At 45.4% G+C, this 21,687-nt stretch overlaps 1 protein-coding gene and 1 non-coding gene across 3 annotated transcripts in view; one reads left to right on the top strand and one right to left on the bottom strand.

Annotated features, from left to right (window-relative positions):
* Window positions 1–1,742: 1,742 nt before the first annotated feature.
* The window catches only part of LTBP1 (latent transforming growth factor beta binding protein 1), a 428,310-nt gene continuing 408,365 nt past the window's right edge, over window positions 1,743–21,687 (top strand). For both annotated transcript variants that reach the window (XM_065891713.1, XM_065891712.1), the window contains exons 1-2: window positions 1,743–2,212; window positions 3,279–3,349. In XM_065891713.1, coding sequence (XP_065747785.1) covers window positions 1,743–2,212; window positions 3,279–3,349 — 541 coding nt within the window. The remainder of the gene's footprint in view (window positions 2,213–3,278; window positions 3,350–21,687) is intronic.
* Window positions 9,296–9,402, bottom strand: LOC136134275 (U6 spliceosomal RNA). The gene has a single exon (XR_010656556.1). It is a non-coding gene; the product is annotated as a U6 spliceosomal RNA (small nuclear RNA).

Below are 21,687 nucleotides of genomic sequence, written 5' to 3'. Positions count from 1 at the left end.
CTCAGCTGGTTCCTTTTGGCCTGGCTCAGAGACTGACCTTGAGTGACCTCACTCATCTTGTCCACAGGGATGTTCTTAGAGCCACAGACTCTTAGGGCTGGGAGGAATTTTTAATCCAACTTCTCTGTTGGATTATAGAGGAGGAAGTCAAGGTTCAGAGAGGAGAGGTGAACGGCCTGTGGTCTTTCAGCTACTTAGCAGCAGTGTTAGGACTGAACTGAGGTCTCTCCCTCTGGTCAAATGCTGTTTATTCTGTGCCTGGCTCTCAGAGTGTGTTCTCACATGAAACTGGTGGTCAGGCAGATGGACTGAGACCCTCTCCTGCCAAATCAAATATTGGAGGTCTTTCTCCAATGTACAGAAAAAATAGATTAAGGGATTAAGTTTCTTCAACTTTAAATCATTTTCTATTAATTCTTCTTAAACCATTGTCACCTGCTACCAACTGTCCACTAGCCAATGCGGGGTTTTCTATTGCATTCATGTAATAAAAGCGTGAATGCTGCTGGAGACACCGTTTTAAATTCAAATGCTAGAAGTAAATATGTTACTATTTCATGGTTTCCACCCAAAAGCACCCTGACCCCAGGGACTCTGTCCCCTGGGACATTCTGCATCTCCCTTAATGTGATTTTGTGTCATCTCCAGTGAGTGATCCTTTCCTTTCGGATAGGGGTCCAGGGAACTGATCTGACTTTAAAAAGAGACTGATAATGGCTTGGCGTTGTCATGGATCCTAAGTCCTGTCATAGAGGCCTGTATTCCTGTCATAGAGGCCTTTTCACCAGGAGCAGGGCTGCCTGCGGGGTCGATTCCTGTTGCGGTTTTCCCAGTCTACGCGGGCGCCCCCTGCTGCCCACCCTGGTACATGCCAAGAGGAGTAGGGTACCAGAAGCTGCACACTCAGAAACAGTCACGCGGAGTTTACAATCCCAAAGGGAACCATCTAAACACTTTCGATGGACACTTCGCGCACCCCGAGCAGTCCTTTCTGGGGCCCGATCTAGTATTTTAATCCAATACCCGCAGCAAGTATCCGAGCAAACACGGATAAGAAAATGACTGGAAATGCCTTCCAGACAGTATCAAATGAGTCCTGTGGGGCTTCTAGAAGGAAAGGACTGTTCAGTGACTTTGCCGAGTCCTTTGTCCTTTCCCGGGAGACGGGATCGAGGAGCGGGGACCTCTGCCTTGCCGACCCATAGGAACAATCGATGTGGATGTGGAGGGTGGCGGCGTGTTCTCGGGCTCATCTCACGCTTTCCCCAATTAGGATTTACTGCCTGACGTCACGTCTGCCGGAGATTGGCTGTTCAGATCTGACACTCGGTTCCACGGCGAGAGAAACTTTTTAAAGACTTTGCAGCCCGGGCTGCGGCTGAGCGTCCCGCGCGCTCACACCCGCCCTCGCCCACTCTCGCCGGGTCCCGGGCGCGGCAGCCCCTGCGCCGGCGGCGGGGCGAGCGGACCCTCACCTTGCGCGGCCCGCGCCCCTCGCCCCTCCCCTCCCGGGCCCCGCGTTCCCCACCCCCACCCCGCCCCCTCCTCCCCGCCGCTTTCGGCTGGGGTCTGGGGCCGTTCAGCAGCCCGCAGAACTTCCTCTCCTGCAACCGAGTTTTCCTCCTCCCCGCCTTTCCCGGGCTCCCGGTTGTTCTCGGGGGAGCCTGAGTGCGCGTGGGCGGCCGCACCGGGCGAGCGGCGCGGCCGGGGGCGGGGGCCGGGGGCGCCGGCTGGGGCCCGCGATGGCGGGGGCCTGGCTCAGGTGGGGGCTCCTGCTCTGGGCAGGGTTGCTCGCGTCCTCGGTGCACTGCCGGGTGCGGAGGATCACGTACGTGGTGCGCCCGGGCCCCGGCCTGGCGGCGGGCGCCTTGCCCCTGGGCGGGCCCCAGCGCCCGCGGACCTTCAACGTCGCGCTCAACGCCAGGTACAGCCGTAGCTCGGCGGGCGCCGGGGCCCCCTCGGAGCGGACTCGGCGCCCCAGCCCGCCCGGCGGCGCGGCCCTGCAGGGGCTCCGGCCGCCGCCACCGCCACCGCCGGAGCCGGCGCGTCCCGGGGGCTCCGGCGGGCAGCTCCACCCCAAGCCTGGCGGTCACCCGGCGGCCGCCCCGTTCGCCAAACAAGGCAGGCAAGCGGTGCGCTCCAAAGTGCCGCGGGAGACCCAGAGCGGCGGGGGCTCGAGGCTGCAGGTTCACCAGAAGCAGCAGCTGCAGGGGTAAGCCCACACCCTCCCTCCTTCCTCGCGCGCGCCGCCCGCGCGGGGACCCGGGGAGTCGCTGCTCCTCGGAGCCCAGCGGCGGCCGTGGGCGTAGTGCGCCGTCGGTGGGTTGTCTCCTCCCCGCCCGCCTCTGCCTGCCTCGCTTGCAGCGCGGCGGGAAGAGCGGAGTGCGGGGAAGCCGGGGAACTCTGACTGAGGATAAACTCCGATCGCATTGTTACTGAGCTGCGGGTAAACACAAAAGGCATTTCTGCCTGGGGCGTAACCTCCTGTGCGCGAACCAAACTGCTCCTAGAAGATGGGCGTAAACATGAAGTCACTACAGCTTAATCCCTCAGCATCAATTAAACTTCTCTTTGCAGCTCAGTTTAATTTTTTTTTCGAGCTAATGGAAAAAAAAAAAAAGTTTGGAGGAGGGCTGCCTGTAAAGATCCACTTCCTGTTTTGTGACCTGGAATTTTCAGCATCCTACTAATTGTGAGCTTGGCTTCCCTGCACCTGTGGGGTCTGTTTTCCTGGGGCGGCGTGTCTTAGCATTGACAGGAGTTTCGGTTGGATAGTTTCTGTTACTGGGCGTTCATAAACGTCCTCCTTGCCCCTCCTCCTCATTAATCACAGGTTGAGAGTGTGGGGGAAGACTTGTTTTGCTTGTTTGTTGTTGTTGTTTTCTTCAGGGGTGGTTCCAAGAGTTGTGATTTCACTCCCGTTTGGATGCCTCTCTCTGAAACTCAGATTCAATTTAAAACGTGGGTGCAGATAATACACAAAATACATTTGGCTCTCCTTTACCTTTGGAGTTAAGAAAACCGTTTATCTGGACCTTGTTCTCCCCTCCTGTATAGTTCTAGGTTACGCAGGTTTTGGTTCTCCCATCCTTCCCTGATACACTGTCCTTACCCTTCTGCTTGGGCAGCTTTGGGTTGGACATCCTGGGTCCCTGCTTCGAAGCCAGAGGAATGTGGAAGCAGGAAGCTGGGCTTGCAGGAGCACCCTGGAAGCTTGGGTTCTCTGGAAGGGAGTGTTGCTACTACTGGACTCAGGGGTCTTGCTTTGTTTGTTTCAGGGTCAATGTCTGTGGAGGGCAGTGCTGCCATGGCTGGAGTAAGGCCCCTGGCTCCCAGAGATGCACCAAACGTAAGTTTCCATGTTCACAGCAGCCCTGCACAGTAGGTGAAGTGGGTCTGTCCACATGGGACATCCCACAGGGGTCACTTGAAGAGGCTATGCAATGTCCGTGATGCAGTCTACCCCGTTATCTGAAGCCTTCATCACCACCCAGGAGGGGCTGGGCCAGGGTAATGATGGTATCAAGGCCGGCAGCGATTCATTGTACAAAACCGTGCAGTGCATCCAAGATTCCCTTGCGCCCAACCGTGGTACTAATTACTCTGTTACCACCGTGAATCAGGGGCTAGGAAAAGAAATTCCCATTGGAGGATGTGCCATATGGCAGAACCAGTACAATTAATTTAACCATGGATATCGACAAATGAAAAACATTCTTTAAGTTGATGGTAGGAGGGGAATGGGAAGTAGGACGCTCTGCTCTGGAATAAAGCATCAGTAGTGTTAAAGCTTTCTGAAAACAGCACTCAGAATCTGCCGTCCTTGTGGCCTGTTTCCTAGGAGGTAACCACTCTACTGTTCTTCAGAACTGACAAGTGGGTTTTCCTGCATTGCTTCTCCAGCTAATACACAGGCTTAGGAGTGTTTTGAAACATGTATTAATGATGCATATAGATTTGAGAACATCAGAAAATACTCCCCTCTGCATTGTGAAATTAAGGATTAAGGTAAAATATTCTTTGAGGGTCCTCTTGACGAGTTGATTCTGTCTGGTGCTACCTGGACATAAAGAATTCTTACTTCCATTCAGAAATAGTTAAGCATTCTTATGTGTTCTCTGCATAGAGTTTGAACCATAAACATGTGGATTAGAATCGTTCAAAATTTTAGCTGCTTTTTGGTGTTCAGTGTAATAAGTAAAATTTAGCAATTTGTCTTGTATACGGTTTGGATTTTTAAATGCTGGTGAATTAATTTAAAATTTTTTCTATTATGGTCATTTCTATTACAGTCATTCTGGTGAACTTGCTTGTTGGAAGATGCCTTCAATCCTTGAAAGAAACAGGACTTTGGCATAGTGGCTTTAGTTTTATAAAAAGCAGTGTCCAGGTGGGTTATGATTTGGCTGTGATCAAGGAGTAGTGGCAGACATGAACTCACTAATCAGCCTCCTTGATATTGAACTCAAACCGCTAGATCAGAAATACTCAGGGTTGTAGGCATTTCATTTTTAATTTTAAATTTATTTTATTTATTTATTTTTGGCTGTGTTGGGTCTTTGTTGCTGCTCGAATGCTTTCTCTAGTTGCGACGAGCGGGGGCTACTCTTCGTTGCGGTGCGTGGGCTTCTCTTGTTGCGGAGCACAGGCTCTAGGTGCGCGGGCTTCAGTAGTCGTGGCATGCGGGCTCAGTAGTTGTGGCTCGTGGGCTCTAGAGTGCAGGCTCAGTAGTTGTGGTGCACGGGCTTAGTTGCTCTGCGGCACGTGGGATCTTCCCGGACCACGGAGGCGGATTCTTAACCACTGTGCCACCGGGGAAGCCCCAGGCATTTTAGATTGTCGTAATTCTTCACATCTTCTTAGATTACACTTGACAATAGCGCACCAGCATTTTCCTGAATTTACAATTGCTTGGGTCCAATTACATACCCTCTCCTCCCTTCGGTAACTCCTGCTATGATGTTGTTTGCCTGTTATGTGCAGACAGCTCACCCAGGACAGCAGCATTGCTGTGCAAAGTGGGGTATTGCTGTGTAAAGATTAAAGATACAGAGCAGGTTGTTATAGGTGATGGTGAGTGCTCCTTGACGCCCATTAGAGAGAATGTGTTAAGACTTTCAGAGAAGTTTACTTGGCAAATGATGCCGTTGAGTGCCCTCTCTGAAGAGAGAGTAGTACCCCACTCTTAGGTTGTCTGAGGATTTGCAGGTCCAAAGAAGATGCTCTAGAAGGAGAACATCCGACCTTGAGGAATCACCTCATGGCTTCCTGCTTCTCCAGATGAGGGAGGCAAGGGCACAAGTGTGCCCTCTGGTGACCCAGAAAGAGAAAGGCTGCAAAAGGCTACCCGTCAGGAAAGTTAGGGTTGCACGGTTACTGTATACGGTGTTCCAGAGGAAGTTGCTCCGTTGGCTTACTCTCGTGATACCAATAACAAATGCTTCCGGCTTTGGTTTAAGTTATCCTTCCAGCTTCTAGAAGGTAGCCCTTGGACAGCACCGGGACCTAAGCAATCAGTGTAACATTAGCCTTCCAGTGCTGCCCGATCTGACAAATTAATTCAGGCCCAAATGGTGGAAGCTTAAATCACAAGTTCTTTCAAGAACAGTTGTGTTTTTAAAAATGATGCTGGGTTAGGTCAGTGCTCAATCCAAAGTAATATACGCTAGATGGATATGTTTCAATGGGGGGTCTTGTGTTTGTCTACCTGTGCAGAGCCAGGGAGATGAGGGAGCCTTATACCTTCACATGGGACAACTGGGGTTACCACTGATGCGGCAAAACTTGTGTCCATGGCTAAGCAGTGTGACACCAGAAAAGACCCCTGGCCTTGGGTTCAGGAAACCTGAGTTTAAACCCTCGAGTGTTCACTAGCTGTGTGGCCTTGGGGAATTCATTTGACCTCTCTGACCCTTATATTTTCCCATCCTGAAATGACTGTGCTAAAAACTTGACTACTGGGACTTCCCTGGCGGTCCAGTGGATAAGACTCCACGTTTCCACTGCAGGGGGTGTGGGTTTGATCTCTGGTTGGGGAACTAAGATCCCACATGCTGGACGGTGTGGCCAAAAAAACAAAACAAAAAAACCCCCAAATTTGACTACTTTCTAGGATTGTTACAGGTATCAAGGTGAAATAGAATGATGGATGTGAAAGCCTTGATGAAACCAGAAGGAGTCTTAGAGTTTATTATTGAATCAAGCCAAGTAAATCCTGTCTCATTTGTCTATTATTTGGTTTTCGTTTTTCCCTATGTATGTTTCTCCAGCTATTGTCGTCATCTTCCTTTCAAAGAATGTACATGTGGATCCCTTTTTGTATTACAGCTTTAAAGTAGTTTAGGGCTGGGGGAGGGGGAAATAGGGAGATATTGGTCAAGGGGTACTAAGTTTCAGTCCCTCAGGATGAATAAGTTCTGGAGATCTAATATACAGCGGTGTGACTATAATTAACAGTACTGTGTTATATACTTGAAATTTCTTCAGAGGGTAGATCTTAGAGTGTTCCCACCACACACACACACACACACACACACACACACACGTTAACTGTGTGGTGATGGGTATGTTTATTAGGTTGACTGTGGTGCTTATTTTACAATGTGTGCGTATATCAAAACATTGTTATACACTTTAAATATATACAATTTTTATTTGTCAATTATACCTCAATAGAGATGAATAAAAAAAGGGATAAATGAAAAAGCCAGTCACTTCCATCCTGCCTGGCTTTGATTACTGAGAAAAAAGAAATAAAGTAGGCTGGGTTGTTCTGTATCCCAGAATGATTTATTTTAAAAGAACTTTGAAAGAGACTAAATATTAGATTATTTGTGTGTCTCTAGTTCTCTTTGTGTAAAGCTTGCTGTTTAGATGGAAAATACTCCCCTAAGGTATTCATAAATTGAATGGAAAAAATTCTGACACCAATTTTTGTGACTACAACTACTTTGGTAAATACTAGTGAAATTTAGACTGCAAAAGAAATTGATCTGTGGTCTCTTTCCTCTCTCACTTCCTTATTATGCTGAGATTGAACAATTGCACTTGGATATGGTTTATTACACTTAACAAATACAAAAACCAATGGCACGTCAACATGAATTTCCTTATTACGATAATCGTCATATACATAATTAACACAGCCTTGTAAAACAAGTATACTTCAAATTAAAAAAAGGCAGTAGTTATCATACAATGTGTATGCACATTTAAATCTGCACATTAAATTTAAATCAACAGCAAGGATGCCTTGTAATTGTCAGTTCTATTTTGAGGATAATTGCAAGGGTTTAGCTGAAGAATTTCAGTTTGTAGAGACTGTTTTCCAGTTGATACAAAAAATATTTCTGCATAAGAGTTGGGATGTGTTTCTGTTGTTCAGTTTGCTTAATCCTGTGAGGAAAACAGGGTGCCCCTGCGAGGCAGACTGGATTGTTTTTAGTTGATTGAAACTTAATTTAAATAGGCCATAGGCAAATGCTTCTGAAGACTGAAGATTTAGCGAACCTGAAATTGCCAATCAGAGAGATGTGAAACAAACGGCAGCAGACCCACACGGGCAGAGAGAATGGATGTGGGTGTCCGCAATGGCAGCCCCGAGGGCTTTAGCCACCCAGTCTCTACATAGAGATGCCCAGTTGCATGTTAATGCTTCTTCTCCAGACACCCTCTGTATGTGTGTCTCTAGGAATTGAAATCACAGCTCGAGATACGGCATTTTAGTTATTAATGTGGAATGACTGCTGATAGCGATGTCCATTTTGGGCAAAGGAGAAGGCATTGCATCTGTTCCCTTTCCAAGGGGTTCACATTTATTGGGAGGGTGTTAACTTTTTTTTGCCTATCCCCATTTTTACATTTTGTTCCCTCTGTCTAAACTGAACCCACCCCCTCTTGGTTGTTCTAATCTTTTTGTGCCCCTCTCAGGGTAAGTGCAGGCCAGAGAGAGACATTACCAGTGGGCTCAGCTTTAAAGAGGAGACTGGACCTGGGAACAGACAACACAAAAGAATAAAGGGGAGATGAGGGTGAGGCCGGGTTGGCAGGATGAGGTGGATGGAACAGGAAAGATGGCAGATCTGAATCCAAATCGGGAGCCTGGCACATGGCAGGCCCTCCCTAAATGCATGGATGGTTCTTTCATTTCTTTAACGGATATCTGTTTAGCTTTTACCATGTGCCAGGGTCTATGAATAGAGGAGAAACACAGCCAGCTGTAGAGAGTGCGGGGTCTGTTTTTACTCACTTAACTCATAGCACATCAAATGACTTGTTCTCTCCTTAGCAAGAAACAGAAAATCGATATTCCATTGCTTTTCCACTGGCATTCAGCCCACAGTGCTTTGGGGGAAAAAAACCCCAAAAGCCAACCCTAGACATTTTCCTTAATTACATACAGAAGAGACATAGTCACGTATACCCTTGGTGCTTAGAGTTGCTGCAGTCGAGGGCATCGTCCATGAGTGTGGGGTGTGGCTGGAGTTGCAGGTGACAGAGGCCTTTCAGGCCATCTCCTGTCCCTCTTGGCTTGGCGTTGTGCTAGCTGAGCTCGGGAGTTGGGCCCGGAGTGATCACACGGCTTTCGTCTGCCCGCTCTGGCCATTGACAGCTGCTTCGCCAATAGATCCACAGTGAGGTTTATTGTGGCAGCTGCTGGGAGCACCGCCCCGGCCCCAGTGCTGGGAGCAGGGGTGGGAGGGTCGGCTGGAAAATCTTGTCGTGTGGCACAGACCGCCCGGTGAAGGGAGAAGGACCCAGAGGTCAAGTTCACACTGGGTCAAATATGTGTTCTCAGCACTGGTTAAAACAAACATTTAGGAGCCATAAATCCTGGGCTGCGATCATACTTAAACCTTCATTGTGAAACCCTGCAGCCCCTGGGCCAACCTGAACACCCCGCCCTCCCACCCCTGCCCGGCCTGCTTTAGTGAAGTGTTTCTTTGCCCATTGAACCCTTGGCCCTTAGGAAGCCTGCCTTGTTCAAAGGACCTTTGGCCACCACAGGAGTCTGCTGTTTCTGAGCCTGTTATTTGTTGTCTTGGATATTCCAAACATACTCACACATGTTTGGGAGCTCAAATAAGTTTTCCTAAAATGCAGATTTTGCTTCCAAGTTCTTGCTAGCAATGAACAGGGCAACTAGGAGTGCCAGGGCGGTGTCACCACTCTTGTAACACTGACCAGGATCAGAGCAGGGGCTGAGAAGCTGCTAATGAGGGGAGGGTAATCTGTGCAGTGCCTTGGAGCCTGTGAAGGGCGTTTGCTTTCTTTCTTTTACTTTAAAAAAAAAAAAAAAAAAAAGGAATGCTTCATGAATTTGCATGTCATCCTTGTGCAGGGGTCATGCTAAACTTCTCTGTATCTTTCTAATATTAGTATATGTGCTGCAGAAGCTAGCACTGGAGAGCATTTTCTTGACCTTCACACCCTGGGAGTGTAGACCAGGCAGCCATGATTTATTAGCCCCTTTTTAAACGGGGGACAGGGCTCAGACGCCACCCCAGCTCTGTGGCTCTTGGTTTATTGTTCTTTCTACTGCCCTAGGCTTCCTGGACGTCCGGTGTGGCAGCATCTCTCTTGAGGTCTTGGTCTTCGACTCTCCTGACATCCCTGCTTTGGACTGGCTTTCACTGCCTCTGTTCGCTGTGTGATCTCCCAAGCCTGTAACAAAGTACCGCAAACTGGGTGGCTTAGAACAACAGAAATGTATTGTCTCAGAGTTCTGGAGGCTAGAAGTCCAAAATCAGGGTGTCGTGAGGGTTGGTTCCTTGTGAGGGAAGATCTGTTCCAGGCCTCTCTCCCTGGCTAGCAGAAGGCTGTCTTCTCCTTGTGTTTCTTCACCTCATTTCCCCTCTAGGCATGTCTATCTTTGTGTCCAAATTTCCCCTTTTTATAAGGACACCCGTCATATCAGATTAGAGCTCACCATAATGACCTCATTTTTAACTTGGTTACCTCTGTAAAGACCCTGTCTCCAAATAAGGTCACAAACTAAGGTACCAGGGATCAGGAATCCAACACAGCTTTCTTTGTGGGAGGGGGGGACCATTCAACTCATGATAGAAGGCCATAGATGCTCTGCACGTGGGCTTGAGAAGTGGGCTGCTCAGAGCTGGGCCACCCCTGAGGCAGTCAGGGATTCCCTAGCAATGACCCCAGGATGGGTGGGCAGAGGCTCAGTTGCGCTCCTCCCACATAGTCTGTGACTGTGGATCTGATGCGGCTTCTTCCCTAATTCAGGAGCTCTGGCTGCTTCAGGGAGCAGAAAATGTGAGGAACTGGCCACTGGTGATTTTGGTTATACCTCTGGGCATTTCCACTTGTTCTGCTTTAAAGAAATTCTGTGGTGCCTCTTAAACATGAATGTGCAGCTGGTCGCTGGAGGAGTTTGTTAAACTGCTTTCTTGAATCAGAGTCTCTGGGATTTTTATTTAATGAGCACATCAGGTGATGCTGATGGAGGTGGCCCACCTTTTGAGAAACAGTGATCCGGAAGGAACCCTGTCCTGGGCAATATTTATGACACTTTGTGTGGGAATCTGAAGGCCAAGCCTAACACTTAGCAGTTTAGAAACTTGTCAAGGCGGGAGCCCTCTAAACATTGCTTTAGGTCAGTTTTAAATAGTATGTACGAAGATGGCTGCATACAGGGTTATTACACCCAGTTTTTCTTTTGTTAGTTGAATGATAAATACATATATTTTTACAAGAGTTGGACACTTGCAAAATTGTTAATGATACATAGGTGGTTAAATAAAGTGGTTTTAAAAAAGGTTGAAACACTTTGGAACACATTGGGCGCTTTTTCCACTAAATATTTTATTTTTAGTTATAAAATATTTTAAATACACAAAAATGCAGGAAATAATACATCCAGCTGCTCGTGTTTTTAAAACCACCCTGATGTGATATTAAGCACAATAATTTACAGATAAGGGAGAAACTATGGTCTTACCTTGCTCTTTTTTTTTTTTTTTTTGGCTGTGTTGGGTCTTCATTGCTGCACACGGGCTTTCTCTAGTTGTGGCGAGCGGGGGCTACTCTTCATGGCGGTGCACAGGCTTCTCATTGTGGTGGCTTCTGTTGGTGGAGTACGGGCTCTGGGTGCGCAGGCTTCAGTAGTTGTGGCATGCGGGCTCAGTAGTTGCAGTGCGCGTACTCTAGAGCATAGGCTCAGTAGTTGTGGCACACAGGCTTAGTTGCTCCGTGACATGTGGGATCTTCTGGGACAAGGGATCGAACCCGTGTCCCTTGCACTGGCAGGTGGATTCTTAACCACTGTGCCACCAGGGTTATCTTGCTCTAACTGCATGTTTTACTAATGAAGTTTCCTATCTTCCTAGGGGAGAGAAAATAGTACATAATTTGTTGGTGTGACACAAAGTGGTTGTTTTGGTACCTATGGAAAAATACATCAGAGCTGTATTTGTATAAGCTCACGTGCACCTATTAATTTGCCTAGCTTATTATTAAGGATTGAACATTTCATGTAAGCACAGTCCATTGGGCACCAAGAATCTGTGTGCACGGTGTCATTTAGACCCAAGACAATGTGGTTACAAGAAGGAAATGCTACCTGTTACTGTCCCACCTGACCCGCCTTTCTTGCTTTCCTTCTCTTTCTCTCTGTCCTTACTAGGCCTCAGTTTTGCTTGCCGTGAACTAGAGGCAGTACAGGTCCATGGTTAGAAGTTCAGTCTTTGGAGTTAGAATACAAGGCACCTAACTTGATGTTAACACTTTGTCAACACATCCTCACTATGTGACCTTGGACTGTGAGAGCTGGGGCAAGGCTAAGTTACCCCATTCACAGGACAGGTGTGATGATGGTTTGTGCCATCATTCAGAGGCTTGTTGGGGGACCGCATGAAGTAATATACAAAGAGTTCTTGGAGAGCAGCTGTCCCCCTGCCCCCCGCACAACAGTATTTGACAGATGTGAGCTCTCAGGGGTTCCTGTTTGCTTGCTTAGACCCTCTCCCTCCTGGGCGCCTCAGCTTTTTACACACCCCTCTTGGTGTTTCTCCTGGTGAAAATCATGGCTCTCTCTTCCCCTCTCTGGGAGCACTCTGTTTTCACTCTTACTTTGCTCCGGGTATGGCTGGACCAGGGGAGAGGAGCATCTGCCTCCCCATCAATGTGGAGCTCCTGGAGAGCAGCATTTTCTTTCTTTTTTTTAAAAAACACTTTTTAAAAATAAATTTATTTATTTTTGGCTGTGTTGGGTCTTCATTGCTGCACACAGGCTTTCTCTAGTTGCGGAGAGCGGAGGCTACTCTTCCTGGCGGAGCTCGGGCTCTAGGGTGCGCAGGCTTCAGTAGTTGTGCTACATGGGCTTATTTGTCCACGGGATGTGGGATCTTCCCAGACCAGGGATCCAACCTGTGTTGGTCCATTCATCGGCAGGCGGATTCTTAACCACTGTGCCACCAGCGAAGTCCTGCAGGATTTTCTTTGTGTCATTTTAAGTACCCAGGCTCTGTTCCTTGCCATAGTACAAATGCTAACTGAATCGAGTAGAATTGAATTCAACCAGCATCTCTGATTTTGCTGTGTTGTAAATACTATCCTCTAAATTCTACCTAAAGAATTCTACTTCCTTTTTTGTTTCCTCTCACCTTTGGGCAATAATTCTCCTTTGGTTCTCTTTCTACTATTTTTTTCTGTGTGCTTATCCCTTGCCTGACAGACACTGCTTATTATGACAGCTTTTCAAGGACACACCACCTTATTCCATTTCCTCCTACTTCTCTGAAGGCTACCCTGGCATGGCCCAAACTTTAAGACAGCTTTTCCTTTCTCACTGCCAATTTTAGAATCTTTCAGCTAAACATCATCTGATAGAGATTTGGGACTAAGTAAAATGAATGTTGTATGATTTTCCCTGTAATTTTAGATCCCCGAATACTTCTCTTGGCCAACTACACTATTCCCTGTGGTTTTTTCACTCCACTACATTTGAGTAATATTGTTGGCATGGACCTAAGTAAACAGTTTGCGAAATGTCGTGTTTTGTAAATTAGGAGATGGATGGGCTGGTTTTTTAATACATGCTCTTGGTTCTGCTGGACCAGAGGAAGGATGAGTTTGGTCAGTAGATGGGAAGACAAATTGGAGGAAGGTTTGTTTTTTTAAAAAAATTTGTTTTATTTATTTATTTTTGGCTGCATTGGGTCTTCGTTGCTGCATGCGGGCTTTCTCTAGTTGTGGCGAGTGGGGGCTACTCTTCGTTGCGGCGTGTGGGCTTCTCATTGCGGTGGCTTCTCTTGTTGCGCAACACGGGCTCTAGGCGCGTGGGCTTCAGTAGTTGTGGCACTTGGGCTCAGTAGTTGTGGCTCGCGGGCTCTAGAGCACAGGCTCGGTAGTTGTGGTGCACGGGCTTAGTTGTTCCACGGCATGTGGGATCTTCCCGCATCAGGGCTCGAACCCGTGTCCCCTGCATTGGCAGGTGGATTCTCAACCACTGTGCCACCAGGGAAGTCCCTGGAGGGAGGTGTTTTTAACTGAAGTTGATGTGGTCCATTTACTCATCAGTTATTTAAAGGTGAGAACTAAATGGTTGGAGGGAAACCTTCAGAAGTATATTTTGGTAATGAATTAAGGGAGAATCTTCACAGGGGAAAGAAGATGTAACCAGCAAAAAGCCACTGGAGGAAAAGAGGATCATAAAATAAGGAATATATAATAATAAGGATCCTTTGTCTTTGTAGACTTTAAAATGTTTGTATTTCTTATAGGATTACCAAACAATTCCAGTCTCCCTTTCAATCTTGCAGGAACTTCAGTTTATCATTGTTACTATAAAATAAGAGTAGAATCTCTATCCTTTCACCCATATGTGTTACATTTAACACCATATCACGTGGGCAGTTAACAATTAGCATCTTCAACATGTTTCATTGTAAAAGCCATTTAAATCAGCTAAGAGGTACCACTTCACCTTGATGAATCAGTTGCTACATTGGTTCAAAAGTAGGAGTGCTTCCGTCTCTGCCATTAGCTGTGAAGTTTCAAGCAGATCAATTAGTTAACTCCGAAGATTTTTTTTCAAGCTGAATGAAATGAATGGGGATAGGGCCATTCATCACCCAACCTAATTCAAGTCATTCTTGTGAATATTGGGCATACAAATCCTCTTCTGTCTTAACTTTTTTTTTTTTTAATTGGGGTATAATTGCTTCACAATGTTGTGTTAGTTTGTGCTGTACATGAAGTGAATCAGCCATATGTATACATATATCTCCTCCCTCTTGGACCTACCCCCTCCCCGCCCCAAATCCCACCCATCTGGGTCACCACAGAGCACCAAGCTGAGCTTCCTGTGCTATACAGCGGGTTCCCACTAGCTAGCTATTTTACACATTTTTCACATTGTATCACTCTTGTGTGTGTGCACTTGTGGGTGTGTGCTTCCCGGCTTGATGTGAGCTCTGTCTGTGAGGGTAGTGATCAATACCATAACCATCTTTTTATCCTCGGACCTAGTAAGCACATAGACTTTTATGGAAGGAATGAATGAGTGAATGGTTAAATGGATGAATGAATTCATTTGTTGTACTTCCACTGAGTCCCTGTGTGCTAGGTACTGGCACACAGAAGGTGTTAAGATTTATTTTCTATGAAGAAAATAAAACAGGGCGAGAGGACAGAGAGTGATGGGGGCCGGGGGAAGGGGGATGGAGTAAGGAAAGGTCACTGTAAGGAAGTGGTTTATGAGACCTATGTGATATGAAAGGGTCTGGTGGAAGAGCCTTTTTGGACAAGGGAACAGCTAGAACAAAGGCCCTGGGGTGGGAATACGCCTGGCCCTGTACAGGGACCCAGAAGTGAGTTTCATTGGGTTGTTAGTATAGGCTAGAGTAATAGGTGATAAGGGAGACAGGGCTGGATCGCCAGTCAGGTCTTGTAGGCTGTGGAAAGCCATAAATAGGGGACTTACAGCTTACAAATGCAAGTAGATTTTATTATTAATGAATAAACACAATACAGGATTTGGTATTTATCAGCACTACTTTTCTATGTCTGTGAGTCTGTTTCTGTTTTGTAAATAAGTTCATTTGCATCATATTTTAGATTCCACGTATAAAGTGGAAGTAAGTAAGTGGACTTAATTCACTTAGTATGACAGTCTCTAGGTCCATCCATGTTGCTGCAAATGGCATTATTTCATTCTTTTTTATGGCTGAGTAGTATTCCTTGTATATATATGCCACATCTTCTTTATCCATTCATCCATTGATGGACATTTAGGTTGCTTCCATGTCTTGGCTATTGTAAATAGTGTTGCTATAAACATTGGGGTTCATGTTTCTTTTCAAATTATAGTTTTCCCTAGATATATGGCCAGGAGTGGGATTGCTGGATCATATGGCAACTCTATTTTTGGTTTTTAAAGAAACCTCCATACTGTTTTCCATAGTGGCTGCACCAATTTACATTCTCACCGACAGTGTAGGTGTTTTCTCCACACCCTGTCCAGCATTTGTTATTTGTAGATTTTCTGATGATGCCCATTCCAACTGGTGTGAGGTAATACCTCATTGCAGTTTTGATTTGCATGTCTCTAATAATTAGTGATGTTGAACATCTTTTCATATGCCTATTGGCCATCTGTATGTCTTCTTTGGGGAAATGTCTATTTAGGTCTTCTGCCTATTTTTTGATTGGGTTGTTGTTGTTTTTGTTGAGTTGTGTGAGCTGTTTGTACATCTTGGAAATTAAGCCCTTGTTGGTCACATTGTTTACAAATATTTTCTCCCATTCCATAGGTTGTCTTTTCATTTTGTTTATGGTTTCCTTTGCTGTGCAAAAGCTTATAAGTTTGATTAGGTCCCATTTGTTTATTTTTGCCTTTCTTTCTATTGCCTTGGGAGACTGACCTAAGAAAACATTGCTAGGATTTATGTCAGAGAATGTTTTGTGTATGTTCTTTTCTAGGAGTTTTATGGTGTCATGTCTTATATTTAAGTCTTTAAGCCATTTTGAGTTTATTTTTGTGTATGGTGTGAGGGTGTATTCTAACTTCATTGATTTACATGCAGCTGTCCAGTTTTCCCAACACCACTTGCTGAAGAGACTGTCTTTTCTTCATTGTATATTCTTGTCCATTGTATATTATTGTCTCTTTTGTCAAAGATTAATTGACTGTACGTGTGTGGTTTTATTTCTGGGCTTTCTATTCTGTTCCATTGATCCATACGTCAGTTTTTGTGCCAGTACCATGCTGTTTTGATTACTGTAGCTTTGTAGTATTGTCTGAAGTCTGGGAGGGGTATGCCTCCAGCTTTGTTCTCTTTCTTCTGGATTACTTTGCAGTTCTGGGTCTTTCATGGTTCCATATAAGTTTTAGGATTATTTGTTCTAGTTCTGTGAAAAATGTCATAGGTATTTGATAAGGGATTGCATTAAATCTGTAGATTGCTTTGGGCAGTATGGCCATTTTAAGTGTACTAATTCTTCCAATTCAATGTTTCATTGTTCTTAATGTATAAGTCTTTCACCTACTTAGGTTTATTCCTAAGTATTTTTTTTTTTGGATGTGATTTTAAAAGGGGTTGCTTTATTACTCTCCCTTTCTGATATTTCATTGTTAGTGTAAAGACATGCAACAGATTTCTGAATGTTAATTGAAAAATAATGTTTTAAATAGAAAGTTGAATCACCTTTATTGTTAATTTTTTTTTTTTTTTACGGTACGCGGGCCTCTCACTGCTATGGCCTCTCCTGTCATGGAGCACAGGCTCCGGACGCGCAGGCTCAGCAGCCATGGCCCACGGGCCCAGCCGCTCCACGGCATGTGGGATCCTCCTGGACCGGGGCACGAACCCGTGCCCCATGCATCGGCAGGCGGACCCTCAACCACTGCGCCACCCGGGAAGCCCCCTATTGTTAATTTTTATTGATGAGAAAGCTGCATATAGAGTAGTGAAGTACCCAAGGCCACACACAAATTACTGTTGCAGTCTAACTTCCTGCATTGTACCCAGATCGCCAGACCAGCCCCATGCTGATTGGACCTCTGTGCCTTTGCTGAGCTCTGGCAGAAGGTGACACTCTCACCAGAGCTATGAGGCCAAGACTTAGGATGGAAGTTTGAGGATCAAAAAAAGAAAAAAATAAAAGTCTCTGGTCACTGCTATGTTGAAAAGCAAACTAGGGGGGATCTTCACATGGTACTAAATAAAAAATAAAACGTTAAATCCTTTAAAAAAAACTTTAAACATAAAAATGCCAATCTTGTGCTTGTAGAAAATTCACAGAGAGCAGTTAGGATGTGTTTAAAGTAAGAGTGTAAAATTTTTGGAATACATTTGAATTCTGTTCTGAAGTTTTCTTCGATGCCTCTGCCCCATGCAACTTATTGTTGGTGGGGTGAGCCCGAGATAGGTGCAAAGGTAGCCTCTGCTGGGAGATTTTGTTCCTATTTGTAAATGAGGTTAATACCACCCTCTGCAGTTAAGATCAGACAAAATGAGGCTCATGAACAAGCTTCACAGGAGAGCCCTATAAACATAAGGTGATATTATTAATAAAGTTTTTCTGTCTGTTTTGTGAAAACTTTTCAATTGTTGGTGAAAATTTTTTTTCTATAATGTGTTATTATACTTCTTTTCTTGAAAATTAGAATGCTTGGGACTTCCCTGGTGATCTAGCAGTTAAGACTCCGCACTCCCAATGCAGGGGGCCTGGGTTTGATCCCTGGTCAGGGAACTGGATCCCGCATGCATGCCGCAACTAAGAGCCCACATGCTGCAACTAAAGATCCTCCACGCGGCAATGAAGATGCCGCGTGATGCAACTAAGACCTGGTGCAGCCAAATAAATAAATATTTAAATATATATATATATATATAAAAGAAAATTAGAATGCTTAATGTATTTCAGTAAGTTTTGGGGGGCATAGATCTTGTGTATCACACCTTTACATTGATCATCCCATTTATGGTCTCTGGGGGCACATCCTGGAAGTTGGCTGGAAAATAAGCAAAAATACCTAAATCTCCACGTTAATTCCCCGTCCACATGCACGAGTGATTCGCTTTATTCTCCTAAAAGTAGAGTGAGGCAAAGACGAAGATTTCTTCTTTTGAGAAAGCTCCGTTTCTTTCTTATTTTGATAGTGAAAAGGTTATGTTTTTAGTCCGAAATTTCTCAGTAATTGGAGGTGAAATAATACAGATGATAAATTAAAGTCAGGGACCCTGTTATTGTTTTACTTTGTATCCTTTGGGAAGCTGGCCTACCCAGTGGTTCTGCATATACAATAGACCCTTAGTTGCTTGATTAATAAGCATTACAAGTCACATTTGTTTTGAGGGAAAGACCAGCTGAAATTCATTTAACTCAGTGGCTACCGAGATTATGTCAGTAAGCTGTTCCTTTTGTTATGAGAGAATGTATATTGCAACAAACCTCCCTGGGTGACAGTTTTTAATGCTCAATGTTGAGTGCTAGACGCTCTTTCTCTGGTAAAATTGCCCCATTCCTTCCTATAATACAGACTGCTTGAGTGGCACTTCATAGACCTAGGGATTCTCAAAGCATGGTCCCTGGACCAGGGGCAGCAGCATCGCCTGGGAACTCATTAGAAATGCAGATTCTCAGGCCCCACCCTGGACTCGCTGAAGCAGAAACTCTGAGGTTGGGGCCCAGCACTCTGTGTTTTAACGTGCCCTCCAGGAGGTGCCGTTATAGTTGTGGTTTGAGAACCACTACTCTCGCTAAACCCATCTCCTCCTCCCTTTCTGTGTCCCCCCTGCACCCCTCCTTGATCATCCAAGGGGGAGAAGGAGTACAGGGAAATTGGCTCCTTTGGGCTCCAGGCCTTGGGGACTAGAAGCGTGTGTTTTCTCCCCTTCCCAACGGAACGGAGCGATTCCCTTGTCTCAGGTGGGAATTCTGGACCTGAGCAGATGCAGCCGTGCACATTGACACACAGTCTGTTCTGCACAGTGACTGAGGAGACTTGGAGAAGACGTTTTGCCATCCAGTGAACGTGGGTTTTGTACCTTTGGGCCTTCCTAGTTCTGTTCTTTACTGTGGACAATGCTGAAATCACTTCTTCATGTTCTTCAGAGCTGCAGTTATCAGCTTTGTGTGGTGCATGGATCCCCTCTGTCTCACAACCCCCTGTGGGATGTATAAGAAATGCAAGTTGTGGGAATGAACTTATTTAGGAGACAGAAACAGACTCACAGACATAGAAAACAAACTTACGGTTACCAAAGAGGAAAGAGGGTAGGGAAGGGATAAATTAGGAGTTTGGGATTGGCAGATACAAACACTATATATAAAATATCAATAGATAAATCACAAGGTTCTACTATATAGCACAGGGAACTGTATTCAATGTCCTCTAATAAACCATAATGGAAAAGAATATGAAAAGGAATATATATATATATATATACACACACACACACACACATACTGAAAAACTTTGCTGTACACCAGAAACTAACACAACATTGTAAATCGAGTATACTTCAGTTAAATAAAAAGAAATGCAGGTTATGGGGCCCCACCCCAGACCTACCACAGTGGAACCCCCAGGGGTGACCCTCGTTTTCACAAGCACCCAGCCGACTGATCCACATGGAAGCTTGAGGACCCTGGGCTTAAAGTGGGTATACTGAAATAAAAGATGTCACAGGCAAGGAATGATGAGAAAGGTATTACACAATAAATAAAAGGAACAGGAGTGAATGTGACATCTTGTTTTGGAGGCAGGTGCTGTGACTCGTTTCCAAGATAGTTTAGGAGCAAGCTGTGGTCCAGAACATGCCCTCGGCATTGGCAGGGACAAAGCTTTCTTGTGTGAAGATGAGGAAGTTCAGGCGGAGAATGGACAAGGCAGAGTTGCTTGGCCATTCCTTGGGGTCCTGCTGACTCATTCCTGGAAGTCACTGGAGGAATGCATCAGATCTTTGGAAACTGACCAGTTGAGAATTTCAGCAATGACACACACTTTTGAGATATGTATTTAGGAAAAGAATTGCCTATAATAAGACTAGGAACCTTTGTAGAAAAAGAGTGAATGAGGAGTTGCTTTGCTTGTCCTGTGAAATAGGGACTGTTTTTCCCCATCACATATCTTTTTTTTTTTTCCTGCAAAATAATGAATGCAAAAACACTTTATCTGCATATGGAAGAAAAATTAGGTTTTTAAAAAATATTTATTTCTTCTCCAAGTAGAAAGTTTTTTTGGGGGGGAAGGTAGCTTATTTAAATCATCAGTTACTGTGGTAATAGTTATATATGGTTAAAAGTAAATATTTTATCTTTTCTTCACAAACATGTAGTTATTTCCAAATACCTACATGTTACTTTGGATAAAACATTCAAATGTTTGAATACCATGTAGACAAGGCCATAATACTAGAAAATGGTGCTAAAATTTTGAAAAGACCCAAATTTCAGGAATGGCTTAAAATATGAATTTAAAAAAAATTAGTTTTCACTCCTTCTTAGTATGGGTAAACACTTTTTTTTTTTTTTTTTTTGCGGTACGCGGGCCTCTCAGTGTTGTGGCCTCTCCTGCTGCGGTGCAGAGGCTCTGGAAGCGCAGGCTCAGCGGCCACGGCTCATGGGCCCAGCCACTCCACGGCATGTGGGATCCTCCCGGACCAGGGCACGAACCCATGTCCCCTGCATCGGCAGGCAGACTCTCAACCACTGCGCCACCAGGGAAACACTTTTTTTTTAAACAACTGTTAACATTTTTATAGCTGAGTTATCTCTCTGTATATGTCCTTAGAGGCCTATATCCCACATTTGCTTATTAACCTTTCATTTTAATTCACTAAACTTCTTATAAATTACCTACTATATAGAAGGCCTTGTGTTGTGGGCTAAGAAGACCCTGCTCTGTGGAGCTGACAGTCTAGAAAGGACAAGATGACATAATACTAGGAGTGTGGCAGACACACCCTAAGATAACCCCTGATGGGTGACACCCTTGTATAATTCCCTCCTCTTGAGTGTGAGAAGAACCTGTGACTTGCTTCAAGTCAATAGAATATGCGAAAGGTGACGGAATGTCATTTCCTTGACTTTGTTGTGTTATATATGACCCCATCTTAGCCAACTGGAGTGAGGGACTTCCTGCTGGCTTGGAAAAAGTATGCTGCCCTGCTGGGCTTGTGGCTTGCCTATGCAGAGGACCATGTGGCAGGAAGCTGTGGGCTGTCTCTAGCTGGTAGCCAGTATGAACCTGGGGTGCTCAGTCCGACAGACACAAGGAAATGAAGTCTGCCAAAAACCTGAATGGTCTTGGAAGTAGATTCTTCCCCACTTGAGCCTCAGATGAGACTGCAGCCCACTGACACCTTGATTATAGCCTTGTGAAGAACTAGGTCCTGAAGCAGAGGACTGGGTTCATCTGTGCCCAGACCACTCACTTATAGAAACTGTGAGATGATAAATGTGTATTGTTCTAAGCCTTGGAAATGGTGATACTTTGTTAGGTACCACTAGAAAATTGATACAAGGAAGAATGTGCAGGTGCCGGAAGAGCAGCCCAGCCCCAAGTCATCTAACGAGCACCTAGTGAACACGTTCTATGTGTCATCCACTTGCCCAGCACTGGAAATGCAAACATGAATAAAACATGGTTATACCTTCAAGTAGCTCCCAGTCTGGAGTAGTGGGGCTTTGAGGGAAGGACGTTGCTCTCCCTTGGGGGAA

Source organism: Phocoena phocoena, chromosome 14 (assembly GCF_963924675.1).
Source record: "Phocoena phocoena chromosome 14, mPhoPho1.1, whole genome shotgun sequence".
NCBI classification, from domain to species: domain Eukaryota; kingdom Metazoa; phylum Chordata; class Mammalia; order Artiodactyla; family Phocoenidae; genus Phocoena; species Phocoena phocoena.
Note: the sequence above shows the minus strand (reverse complement) of the source record. Positions and strands in the feature narration are given on the sequence as shown.